This window comes from Chrysemys picta, chromosome 1 (assembly GCF_011386835.1).
Source record: "Chrysemys picta bellii isolate R12L10 chromosome 1, ASM1138683v2, whole genome shotgun sequence".
Lineage (NCBI taxonomy): Eukaryota > Metazoa > Chordata > Testudines > Emydidae > Chrysemys > Chrysemys picta.
This window is the reverse complement of record NC_088791.1, coordinates 354,455,610-354,469,804: the sequence shown is the minus strand read 5'-3', so window position 1 is coordinate 354,469,804 and position 14,195 is coordinate 354,455,610. Positions and strand designations below refer to the sequence as shown.

General features: G+C 42.8%; 1 protein-coding gene across 1 annotated transcript; it reads left to right on the top strand.

Annotated features, from left to right (window-relative positions):
* Positions 1-5,933: 5,933 nt before the first annotated feature.
* Positions 5,934-6,881, top strand: LOC101934108 (olfactory receptor 52R1-like). The gene has a single exon (XM_008174872.4). The coding sequence runs from the start codon at positions 5,934-5,936 to the stop codon at positions 6,879-6,881; it is 948 nt and encodes a 315-aa protein (XP_008173094.2).
* Positions 6,882-14,195: the final 7,314 nt, after the last annotated feature.

Below are 14,195 nucleotides of genomic sequence, written 5' to 3'. Positions count from 1 at the left end.
ACCCACTGTCTCTATATAAGCCATTCCTACTCTCCAGCCCCCGCAGCTGGGTGTCTCGTGCTATTGGAGCTGGGTTCATCCTCCTCTGAGTGGATGAGCAGAACTCGCATTGTCTTATTGCAAGAGGTATTGATGGTGAGTCAGGAGTTTTAGGGAAACTGACTTCTTTGTGGCTGAGTCTCTTCAGCCATTACGCGGGGGAGGGCGGAGGGGGCTCAGCTGGCTTACAGGATCATGTACAGGAAAAGATCACCCTGTGCAGTGGGGAGAGGGGTTCACTAACGTGGCAGGTCTCAGCTCCGAGCACACACAGCCCCGATGCTCAGCGGTCTCTGGAAGTGCGTGGATTTAGGGCTGTGTTAGCCAGTAAGTATATGTTATGTGTTATATGCACCACATTAATGAGTATTATCTGCATGGTATTAATGTAATTTATGTGTGTTGGGAAGATTTGTTAACTCAGTGCTTTCCCCACCATTCTGTCCACCCATGTCGAGTGCCCCACTACACTTTACATAGCTGATGTCAGCTTTGACATTAGAAAACAGGAGGCTGTCAAAGGTTCTATGGTTAGGGCTGGAAGAATTCAGTTTTGGGTTTTTTTATCATTTTGAAGGATAATCTCTCTCTTTTTAAACATTTTTATTTTTTTCATCAATTTACATTTCCACCGTTTCACATAATTATGTTTTTTTTTATTTTATTTGTTTAAATTTTCACAGTTGCAGGAAATTGGGGGGTGGGGGTCAGACAATAAATAAATAATGCAAGCAGACACTGAGATTCAAGAAGTTAAAGTTTTATAACAGTTAAAACACAAATTGTTGACATCAGATGTCAAAATATACAAAGTGAAGAGTCTTAAATCAAATGCTTATATGGTCTCAAGCAGCCTGGTTGAGAATTTTGATTATCATCAATGGAAATATTTTTCACCAGTGTGTCTGTGTGTGACGGTTCTCAGGACACCCAGGACTGTGACTTATCTCTTTACTCCCTGACTCAGTGAGAGGGAATCTCTCTTGTGGTGGCTGGGTGCTGGCTCCCGGACATCACCTGCCCATCAGCCACTCAGGCACTCTCCTCTGGGCTAGGCCAGCCCTGAATTTGCCTTTCAGGTTAACAATGGGGGTTCTCCATTCCCCAAGTCCCTTTGAATCAGTCCCCTCTGATATACATCCCCCAACACTGGCTAATCTCAGACATCCCAGATTCCCTGCCCCTGAAGAGCAGTGTGTCCTGTTTACCAGTTTTACCTTAAACCACTGATCCAGTATTACACATGGCACTTGTGAGCTTTTGTAATAAAACAAAAGTTGGTTTATTTAAGAAAGAAAAAAAGATTGAACAAGAAACAGGAGAGAGTGGCAGAAACAAATGGTGACAATGCAAAAGAAAATCATAAAATGCAAAACTGGGTCTACACTTATCATTAATTATCTTTCCTATCTAATAAAGTGGATTCTCCCTCCCACCCCCCAAAGTTGAGTCTCTTGCAAAGCTGGCTGGTTTCACAAGAAACAGGATCCAAATGTTAATGAAAACACTCTTACTCCACAAGGCATTTCCTCAGTGGATGGATACAGAGTGTTTTTCCTTCTCTGTGATAGACTGAAAACAGCCTTTTGTTTCTAGTCACAGATAGAGTGAACCCCAGTCTGGCTGTAAGTATTTATTTCAGCTTTAAATGGCTTCAAACATTTCTTGTTGCCTGTGATGGTTTTACATTCAAGGCCTAGTATTGTACAAGGCTAAATAATTGAACCTTGCATTGCATCACCAGTCAAACAGGATGGGTTGACAATTCTCCTTTGCCTGAATGGGCCATCATCAAGACACATTACTGTATCTCCCGGTGACTTAATTCTACTCCAAGCCCATACAGCACATTGTCAATATGAATACGTTATTCCTTAAATATTACCTGTACACGCATCTCACAATGATTACAAATCTTGACAATTTAGGAGCTTTCTGCAGATACTTTACATATTACCTTTAAGGATAAATATCCTGCAAGACTTGTGTTTGGTGTAGTGAGATTGTCAGGATTGTGGTGAGAATTGTTTTCAAAGAACAGGGGTTCTTGCCAAAGGATTTCTGTGTCACACTGTGTATAGTGAAATTGACATTTATCAACATTTACTGATAAAAATCTAATCTCTCCAAGCCTATCTATGTCCTAGTGCAGCAGCTACATTCATGGGCAGCCAGTTTGGAATGTAGCATCCAAAACAGAGGTAAGGTAAGGTACAGAACAACAATTCAAGGAACGGGTTGGTTCGATCTTTGGTGACATATAGAGTGCTTTCTAGTATATAAACAATTGTGCTATAAATAGAAATGATTTGGGTAGCATATTTTGAAGCACACCTACTGTATAAGATGAACATGATGCAAGGTTGGAAGTGCTTCCCAAAAGGAGAGAGATGTATGTCTCCCTTTCATATTGTACTACTTTGTCTTAGACAATAAAATTGGCTACATTTGGTTATTTGGTCTCTTGACCATTTTTCATAACGAACCAGAGGTGTAGTCAATTAATTGGCTATTCATATCGCTCAGCAGGCTAGATATAACAGCCAGGACAGTACTATGAAAATAGGCTGGGCAGAAACAACTCCAGCTCTAACTGCATTTCTTTTTATTAGGTGCTCTGAGCTGGAACCCTAATGATGTTTATCACTTCACAGCCTCAAAGCTCTACCTACCCAGGACCCCATCCTGAGTGTGGAAACCCTTTCTCATGCCCTTATCCCATACCCAGGGAAGCAATGCCATTAAAGTCAATGGGGCTGTCTGTGTATTGGACTGCAGGATTGGACCCGTAGCATTGAATGTCTGTCACTCTCGATGCCTCTCCTATAAATCTAGCTAGAACACCAACTGCATGTTATTGTTAACGACGATCCCGACCCCTTTGTAAATTGCTTTGAGATCTGCTGATGAAAAATACCATCTAGGAGTGAAGTATTAATTATTATTATTTTATCACTATAATTACTGACACACCTCAAAGGTTTCCATTCTCAGAAGACGGATGCTTGGCATTTTCTGAAAATTAGATCCCACCAAGGATTCTAAAGTTGGTCACCCCAAAACAAATCACTTTCGAAATTCTGGGTTACAGATTTTGAGGCCAGAAGGGATCAGTCTGATCATCTAGTCCAGCATGATGCAGGCACTAGAATTCCATCCAGTGATTCCTGCCTCACACCCTCCTGGGCTCTAGTTCAGTCTTGATTTAAGGATCTGAAGCAATGTAGAATACACTGCATCCGTTAGTAATTTGTTTCAATGGTCAATTACCCTCGTCGTTACAAATATGGGCTTATTTCCCGATTGTTTTGGTTCAGCTTCCAGTCTTTGGTTCTTGTATGTCTTTGTTTGCTAGATGAAAGATCCCCCTTGCATAAGGGATCTTCTCCCCATGGAGGGATTTCTAGACTGTGACCAAGTCAATTGAATCTATACAGATTGAGAGCCAGATGACTCTCACAGTAAAATGTGCTTTTCAGCCCTGTAATCATTCTTGTAGCTCTTCTCTGGTCTTTTGTTGAAGGCCCTGGACTATGGGCAAATCACTTCATCTCTCTGTACCGCAGTTCTCCATCTGTAAAATGGAAATAACCACATTTCTCTCTCGGGAGTGCTGTGTTGATATATTAATTAACGACTGGGAGATGCAAAGACACTACAGTGATGGGGGCTATATAAATACCTTCATAGTTCACATGCCTATTGTTGTCCTATGAAGTGAAAAATAATATGGATATAAGAACATAAGAAAGGCCATCCTGGGTCAGACCAAGGGTCCATCTAGCTCACTATCTTGTTTGCTGACAGTGGCCAATGCCAGGTGCTTCAGAGTGAATGAACAGAACAGGTAATCACCAAGTGATCCATCCCCTGTCACCCATTCCCAGCTTCTGGCAAACAGAGTATAGGGACACCATCCCAGCCCATCCTGGCTAATAGCCATTGATTGACCTATCCTCCATAAACTTATGTAGTAAACTCTGTTATAGTCTTGGCCTTCAAGACATCCTCTCGCAAGGAGTTGCACAGATTGACTGTGCATTATGTGGAAAAAACTTTCTTTTGTTTGTTTTAAATCTGTTGCCTCTTAATTTAATTTGGTGGCCCCTAGTATTTGTGTTATGAGAAGGAGTAAATAACACTTCCTTATTTACTTTTTCCACACCAGTCATGATTTTATACACCTCTATCATATCCCCCCCTCCCCTTAGATGTCTCTTTTCCAAGATGAAAAATCCCAGTTTTTTTAATCTCTTCTCATACAGAAGCTGTTCCTTACCCCAAGGAAGATCCATCAACCATCATGAAAACTAGACTAGACAAGTTTTAGGAAAATATAACAGATAAACAAGTGTACACTGGCCAAGGGACATGGACAGGTGGTGAACACTAACTCTTCATAGATGGCAAGGCCAGAAAGGACAACTGTAAACATTTAGGCCTTGGCTACACTTACCAGCTAGTTCGACGGCTGGAAATCGAAGTTCTGGGTTCGACTTATCGCGTCTAGTCTGGACGCGATAAGTCGAACCCGGAAGTGCTTGCCGTCGACTGCGGTACTCCAGCTCGGCGAGAGGAGTACCGCGGAGTCGACGGGGGAGCCTGCCTGCCGAGTGTGGACCAAGGTAAGTTCGAACTAAGGTACTTCGACTTCAGCTACGTTATTCACGTAGCTGAAGTTGCGTACCTTAGTTCGAATTAGGGGGGTAGTGTAGACCAAGCCTTAGTCTGACCTCCTGTATGAGACAGACCATAGAAATTCCCTGAACCAATTCCTATTGGAACCAAAGCAGATCTTTTAGAAAAAAGAGATTGTGTGGAGCACTGCTCACAGCAACATCCAGCCATAGTGTCTAAGAGCCAGCACCTGAAGGTCTTTTCCATCTTTGCTATAGTGAATAAGGAGCTGGGTTGAGATGGAGCATGGTCTAGTGGTCTAGGGTACAGGACTGGAAACCTGAGCTCTATTCCTGGTTCCTTGACTGTCCTGCTCTGTGACATTGGGCAAGTCATCTCTCTGTGCCTCTGTTTCTCCTCCCACCTTGAGTCTGTCTTCACTATTTAAACTGCAAGCTTTTCAGGACACGGACTGGACAGTGCCCTAGCAAAATGAGGTCCCAGCCTCATATGAGGTTTCTATCCATGATAGCAGTACAAATATGTCAGATTGTAAAGAAAAGACACCCAGTGCTGCTACAACAAACAACAGGACAAAGACTCCAGCCCACACTGATGTGAGACTCACTAACCAGCTCTGAATAAGAGCTTCTCAGACTAGCCCCCTTCTCCTGAGGCTTCTGGGATTTTAATCCTGTTTTTTCCAGCTGGGGCTGCCTTTTGCTAACGGGCTGTGCCTGTGTCTCCAGCAGGATTTGGCTAATGTGGCCCATACAGTCATTAGTAGCCCATCAGCAACACTAGTTTTTTCACACAGGTTTATGCGGTTGCCTATTTGTCCTTTCCTTTCCCTAGTTTTCTGGGAAGGGTGGAAAGGGAGAGACAGAATGCTGCACTGATTAACAAAGAAGAAGGAAACGAGGAAGAGTGCACTCCTCCCCAGCACACTTCATTCTTCTCACACTCATGCCACACACAAAGCCAGAACAGAAAAGGGAATTGAATCTCAAAGGGGGAAAACAAACAAACCAAAAAAAATCTCGAACTGTCTCTCGAAGAGCCAGACTGCGCTGCCACAATCTCTAACTCCAGTGATTCTGTGCAAGTTGCTGTCCTGGGACTGGAGCTGGTATTTTGAACAGAGGAACTTGATCCAATGTTCAGTAACTCACTTGCACCCCTGTTTCCCAGGAAATGAATCAGCCCTCATTGGTTCATTGGTGCTTTTTTACAGGGTGAAAGTTCTCCCAGCCCAGGTAGGAGAAGAGCAACATGTCATGTCATGTCTGAACACCAGCACCCGCTCCCACCCTGCCGCCTTCCTCTTGGTTGGCATCCCAGGACTGCAGGAGGCCCAGTTCTGGATCGCCTTCCCTTTCTGCATCATGTATGTCATTTCTGTGCTGGGAAATGTCATTGTTCTCTTTATTATAAAGACAGAGCCAAGCCTGCATGAGCCTATGTACCTCTTCCTGGCCATGCTGGCCGTCACCGACCTGGTTCTGTCCACGTCCACGCTGCCGAAAATGCTAAGCATCTTCTGGCTGGGCTCCAGGGAGATCGGGTTCCATGCCTGTCTCACTCAGATGTTCTTCATCCACACCTTCTCATCGGTGGAGTCGGGCGTGCTCATGGCCATGGCCTTGGATCGCTATGTCGCCATCTGCTGCCCCCTCCGGCACTCCAGCATCCTGTCCGTCCCAGCCATAGTGACAATGGGGAGCCTGGTGCTGGCACGCGGAGTCCTTCTGGTGAGCCCCTTCTCCCTTCTTGTTCACAGGCTGCCCTTCTGCCCGCGTTGCCTCATCTCCCACACATACTGTGATCACATGGCCGTGGTGAAGCTGGTTTGTGGGGATGCTACAATCAGTGTCATTTACGGCCTGTTTGTGGCTTTTATGGTGGGGGGGTTTGACTTGTTTATCATCACCGTGTCCTATGCTATGATTCTTCAGGCCATAATGAGACTCCCATGCACAGACACCCGTCTCAAGGCCTTCAGCACCTGCGCATCTCACTTGTGTGTCATCCTGTCATTTTACATCCCTGCCCTCTTCACATTCCTCACCTACCGCTTTGGCCACAATGTCCCCCACCATGTCCACATCCTGGTGGCCAATCTCTACCTGCTGATGCCCCCCATGCTAAACCCTCTTGTGTATGGGGTGAAAACCAAACAGATCCGGGAAAGGGTGCTCCGTATCTTCCAGCAGAAAGGAATCTGAGCAGTGTGTGCCTGTCTAATTTAATCCAGGAATATGAAACATTCATCACCATGGCCTCTGACCCGTTCATGATCGGCCATCACTCACACTGGTATGTGATAATACAGATGTCACCATGGACTCCGGGTAGGCTCCACCTTCCTCATTCCTGCCCAAAGAAGGCATCTGGTCAGATCACCTCAGTGGTACCTCTGTAGAATCATCGAATCGTAGACTTTAAGGTCAGAAGGGACCATTATGATCATCTAGTCTGACCTCCTGCACAACACAGGCCACAGAATCTCACCCACCCACCCACTCCTGTACCAACCCCTAACCTATATCTGAGCCACTGAAGTCCTCAAATCATGGTTTAAAGACTTGTGATCAACCAATACTCTGAGGTCCTTCTCCTCCTCTGTTACTTCCAACTGATGTGTCCCCAGCTTATAACAAAAATCCTTGTTATTAATCCTTGTTATTAGTACTGGGATTTTATGGCAATAATGTAGCAAGTATTAAATGTATTAATGTATGATGTAATTAATGTAATGATATAATTATGATTATATTTTGCCAGCCACCCTTTCTGAAAGCAGAAAGGAATGGCCTACTGTATGATTGGTAAAGATGTATCACTCAGAATCTTGTGTCTGAAGCTGATTTCAAGGCAGTAATAGACCTTTAGGGTCACTTTGCTGTAGGCTTAAAATTAGCATTTTGAAATCAGTAAACGAATGCAACTGTTTTCTCCTGCATTGCAATTTGATGTTCCTGTTCAAATGTTCTGTGGAAATAAATCCTGTTTTGTGTATGAATGAGGTAAGTGTGTGTTAGAAGATAAGTGTGAAGGCCATCACCGGACCAGATGTTCTAGGAAAAAAACAAAAACAGATGTAAAGTCACCAGGAGATTGCAACACGGCCCTATTGGTATGTCAAGAAGAGCAGATTGTCGACTCTAAAAATAAGGCAAGCACCTATCAGTCGGGACAAAATAGCTGTGATCAAAACCAGCATGGGGTAACTCCCCAAGAGACTAGTAAAAAATTTAAATAAAGAATTAAAAAACAATTAAGAAAACAAGCACTCGTCAAACAGCGATCGATTACAGCATGATGGTGCAAAAGTCAGTGGTCCCAATGAAGGAAGCTCACTATATAAACAGGGTGCTTTTGCATGAAAGTTTGGGTTCATCTGGCCAAGACTTCCCCGGAGCATCATATCGCGACTGACAACCGGGCTCCTCCCTACCCACGAGCAATCTAGCTGGCCACTAGTTTGCTTCAGACTCTGGACTGGTAACTATACATTGACTGGCGGGACAATGTGTGTGTGTGTGTGTGTGTGTGTGTGTGTGTGTGTGACTGAATGCATATGCTAATTGTTTTATCTCCAATAAATGCTGCATATTGCCTTTTCCCCTGAAAAAAGATCCCATGTGCTTCTTATAAGCATAACATTTTTTGGTGGAGAATTGGGAAAACGAGAAGACATATGCACCATGATTGTTGAAAACCTGACTAACCCAATTGCCTTCTATGAGGAGATAACTGGGTCTGTGGATGAGGGGAAAGCAGTGGATGTGTTATTCCTTGACTTTAGCAAAGCTTTTGATACGGTCTCCCACAGTATTCTTGCCAGCAACTTAAAGCAGTATGGGCTGGATGAATGGACTATAAGGTGGATAGAAAGTTGGCTAGATCATCGGACTCAATTGGTAGTGATAAATGTCTCCATGTCTATTTGGCAGGCGGTATCAAGTGGAGTGCCCCAAGGGTCAGTCCTGGGGCTGGTTTTGTTCAATACCTTCATTGATGATATTTTTATAAATTTGTTAGTCTCTAAGGTGCCACAAGTCCTCCTGTTCTTCTTTTTGCGGATACAGACTAACACGGCTGCTACTCTGAAACCTTTCATTGATGATGTGGAGGATGGCGTGGATTGCACCCTCAGCAAGTTTGCAGATGACACGGAACTGGGAGGAATGGTAGTTACGCTGGAGGGTAGAGATAGGATACAGAGGGACAAATTAGAGGATTGGGCCAAAAGAAATCTGATGAGATTCAGCAAGGACAAGTTCAGAGTCCTGCACTTAGGACAGAAGAATCCCATGCACTGCTACAGACTAGGGACCGATTGGCTAGGCAGCAGTTCTGCAGAAAAGGACATAGGGATTACAGTGGACGAGAAGCTGGATATGAGTCAACAGTGTGCCCTTGTTGCCAAGAAGGCTAACGGCATTTTAGGCTGTATAAGTAGGAGCATTGCCAGCAGATCAAGAGAGATGATCATTCCCCTCTATTCGGCATTGGTGCGGCCTCATCTGGAGTACTGTGTCCAGTTTGGGCTCCACACTACAAGAAGGATGTGGAAAAATTGGAAAGAGTCCAAAGGAGGGCAACAAAAATGATTAGGGGGCTGGAGCACATGATTTATGAGGAGAGGCTGAGGGAACTGGGATTATTTAGTCTGGAGAAGAGAAGAGTGAGGGGAGATTTGAGAGCTGATTTCAACTACCTGAAAGGGGGTTCAAAAGAGGATTGATCTAGATTGTTCTCAGTGGTAGCAGATGACAGAATAAGGAGTAATGGTCTCAAGTTGCAGTGAGGGAGGTCTAGGTTGTATATTAGGAAACACTATTTTACTAGGAGGGTGGTAAAGCACTGGAATGCGTTACCTAGGGAGGTGGTGGAATCTCCTTCCTTAGATGTTTTTAAGGCCCTGCTTGGCAAAGCCCTGGCTGGGATGATTTAGTTGGTGTTGGTCCTGCTTTGAGCAGGGGGTTGGACTAGATGACCTCCTGAGGTCTCTTCCAACTCTAATCTTCTATGATTCTATGAATTGCCTTGGTAAAGGCACCCCCAGTGGAAGAATTAGATACTGTAGGTCAAGAAAATCACGTCTGGTTTACTGATGGGAGTGCAATGGTAGTAAAAGGGAAAAGATGTGTAAAATACACTGCCATTAATTAAGAAGAGGAAGTCATTCAGGGACGTCTAGATCATGGATCGGCCCAGCATGCCGAGCTCCATACAAGTTATCAGGTTTTAAGGCAATATGAAAATCCCCTATGACCGGTGTATATTTATGTGACAATGATTTTTGTGTAAATGGGATACAATTTTAAATACATGATTGGTATAGGAATGGGTGAAAAGCAGCAAATGGAAAGAATATTGCATATTCAAAAAAATAGAAATGGATTTACCAATGGGTAACAAAAAATCCTAAACAATTAATGGTGCATCATATAAAGGGACACATTAAAGGAACGGGTATGGAGGCCACTTGAATAACTGGGTAGATACAATAGCCTGACAGCATTACATAGCAGTTGTAACTAGAGGTCAAAAAAGGGACGTCTGCGCTGAAACATCTGAGCCAAAAGATGGCACTACAGACCGCCTTAACTGAATTCCAGGAAAAATAGACAGACAGGAGTTACTTCATGTAGCCCATCAGTTTATGCATAAAGGAGTGGAAGGGACTTTAAAAAGGTTAAAGCAAGTAGCAGAATGGGAGTGCATGAAGAATAATGTTAAAACATGGGTGTGAAATTGCGTGCGATGCGCTTGGGACAAGGCTCATCATCTGCATTGGCAACCCATGCTGCACCAGCGAAGGCTTGGGCCATGGCACAGGGTTCAAATTGATTTTATTGCTAAATGACCAAAAAGTAACGACAAATTCTGGTACTTATTGGTGATAATTGATTCCTTTTTCAGGATGGGTAGAAGCATTTCCCACTAAAAATAACAGCACCAGGGGGGTAGCCAAAAACTTCTTTAATGAGGTAGTGTGGAAATATGGCACCACCGAGATAATAAATTCTGACAATGGGGGAGCCTTTGTAAAAAAAATCTTTACAACAATAATACAAGACTACTGGTAAATAGGGGTTAAAATAAAAGGTCCCTATGGGGACAATATATGGACTACCAGCTACCCACTATTACCACATGAGTGGGATGGTTCTGTAAAGACAGGCACAATACTAAGTTATTGTAGGGTACTGTCCAATACCCAGTGGTCAATTGAACCTATGGTTCCTGGACACATGCACCAAAACCTGGACCAAAAACTATGCATTCAAAAAAGGTATCCCAGTTAAAATAAAGAAACCTAAATTGTTTGTAATCCAGTAAAGGTCTTGTTAAATCCACTATTAGTAAAAATAAAAATAGGTATGGATTGAACTCAGCTAAACATGTCTAAAATTAAACCTAAATGTTTAACCTACTCCCTTCCTATTGTGATGGCATAAATAAAAACACCATATTAGGAGTAATTGGTTTTGGACCAGGAATTAAGAATACTGTAAACCTGGAGGTAATTAAGAATAAGTTAAGTTCCTTGTCACAACTGCAAAATAGTGTCATTCACACGCAGGCAAATACTAATGTGAAGTTGGTACAAATAGGTCTGGGAAATCTAAAAGCAACATGGAATATATGATGGTGGCTGAACACCACCTCCTGGTTGCTGTATAAACAACAAATAAAATTAGGAAATAAAACTACCTTGGTCATAGGATGTACTGAAATGCAAATTCTTAGGTTAGCATCACTTGAACATGAAATGTTTTCAGTAATATCTGGAAATATTCGGGTATTAACGCGTCTTTTAAAACAAGAAAAGAGATCCTTGTTTGACACCTACTAATATAAATGGATGCAATATGTATCCAGCATGGTTAAGCCTGATTTGTTATTAGGTGATATTATTGTTAAAAGTGCTAACCAACAATCTGTGAAGACAGAAATGTGAAGGGTGAGCCTGCTCCCAAAATTGACCAGGGGATCCTTTTGGAGAGGAGAAATTATTGGATACCCGAGGGTGTATGGAATGGAACTCTCAGAATTGGGCATGCTTGTCCTTATCTGTGTCGGAGAAAAACAGAGTTCTCCCTCTCAGTTTGGGTGCAGCAAGTCAGATACTTTATTATTTCTAGCAATTGCATGGAGGGAGAGAGCAAAACAGGTCTCTCTCCAGGTAAACAATTACAGACAGGTATGTAACCTTTTGTTATATACAATAATGGGTGACAGCTGCATTTTGTTTATACATACGTCCTCATGATTTCTTATTTCCCTCAACAATTTAGACTATAGTCTACATTCCATACTTATCTAACACAAGGTCACAACAACTTCCCACACAGTTCTTTCCCACTCACCTCACACAATCCTCGCTTCTACAAATCTCGCGTTATTAGGGTTACAGCTAGCCTGACTCTTGGTCACATAAGGAGATTGTTTGAATATGAAATCCCCTTCAAATCCCTGTCAGTTCTTTCTCTGCTTCCACACCTGTCACCACAAAACCATGTAGCAGGGATACATCATTGGGAACGTGTGTGGGGGACAAACTGGAAAATGTAACACATGTTTTGTACCACGGACAATGTGTATGCATTACATCCTGGGAAAAAGTATTTTGGGAAGATGCAAGTACCAGCCAACCCCCCAGTGAATGAATGTAGATGTAATGTCAGCGTATTATATACTAGCAATCACACGTACTATTTACCAAAAATAAAAAAGGCACAGAGCATTATAACCACTACTCCGGTTAATTTCTGTTACCCTTGCTCTGGATTTGCATGATTTAACTGATCACTTGTTGTCAGAAACAAAGATGACTCCAATTTTTCAACAGACACAGAGGGATATAGGGAAGCATGTCATTCAAATATTATATGCAAATGGAGACAGGCTAAAAATTGCTAGATCTAAAAAAGAACTGACAACCTATCATCGGTAGGACGTTTTTACAAGCTGGTCCCTGACCTTTAAGGGCATATTGTCTATCACGTTTCAGCCATTGCTAGTTGTGTTAATATTGTCCTGTGTTTGCTTGCTAGGAATGTGTTGTATGTGCTGTTGGATAAAAAAAAGTTTGTTACATTTCAACCACAAGCTCAAATTGTCTCTCAGTATATTGCTATATATCAGTTGTATAAAATATGACCCACTCAAGAATTGTTCTTGAGGGGTCCAAAGAGGGATATGTAGTACTGGGATTTTATGGTAATAATTTAGCAGGTATTAAATGTATTAGTGTATAATATAATTATATGATTTGACCATATTCTGCCAACCACCCTTTCTGAAAGCAGAAAGGAATGACTTAGTGTGCATTGGTAAAGATGCATCAGCCAGAATCTTGTGTCTGAAGTTGATTTCAAGGCACTAATAAACCTTTAGGGTCACCGCTTTGTTGTGGGTTTAAAATTAGCATTTTAATATAAGTAAAAGAATGCAATGATTGTTTTCTCCTGCATTGTAGTTTGATATTCCTGTTCAAATGTTCCGTGTAAATCAGTCCTTTTTTAGAAATGTGTGTGTGAAAAAATAAGTGTGAAGGCCATCACCGGACCAAATGTTCTAGGAAGAAACCAAAAACAGACGTAAAGGTGCCAGGTGATTGCAACACACCCCTATTAAAATGTCAAGAAAAGAAAATTAATGGCTCTAAACATAAGACAAGCACCTATCAATCGGAACAAAATAGCTGTAATCAAAACCATCTTGGGGTAACTCCCCAAGAAACTAATAAAAAAAGAAAAGAAAAAGGAAATTAAGAGAACAAGCACTCGTCAAACAGCGATTGAACACAGCATGAGGGTGCAAAACTCATTGGTCCCAATGAAGGATAATCATTATATAAACAGGGGGCTTTGCCATAAAACTTTGGGTTCATCCTGCCAAGGCTTCCTTGGAGCATCGCGTTGTGACCAACAGAATCCGGCTCCTCCCTACCCACGATCAAGCTAGCTGGCCACTAGGCTGTTCCGGACTCTGGACTGGTGTCTCAGTGATGAGAAATCTCACACATAGACTGTCAAATGCCAGGCCATCTGTACTGCTGCTCTGGGTGCACTCATGCATACTGTGTGTGGCTTCAGGGACCGCTACACAGGAAGATCTCGCAAGCTGAAAAGTTTGCAGATTGTATAAGGAGAGCAGGCAACTGTGGGACATGTGAGGGCCTAAATAAATACAGCTAACACGTGCTTGAATCACTGGCAACTGACTGAAACAGTGGGCAACTGACACACCGATGTTAAACCCAGGATGCTCTGGGAGCATTTTTTAGCCAGCTCTGTTGTTCATGATTGGCAAGTGTTGTATATTCATTCCTCACTATCACCCATCACTCTGAATAGTTTATATCAGCTTCTAGCACATGGGCACAGCCAGTCCAAAACTACTATATTTACCCCAACTTGCAATGCTTAGGTAGAAACTGGCTGATTTCTGGTGTAGAACAGGCCCACAAACTATTCAAAGGGAAGACACAGACACATGTCCGGCGCCTGTGAGGGAAACGG

Bases quoted from the DNA above. Each gene is read 5' to 3' on its own strand.
- LOC101934108 (XM_008174872.4), top strand. From the start codon at position 5,934: ATGTCATGTCTGAACACCAGCACCCGCTCCCACCCTGCCGCCTTCCTC.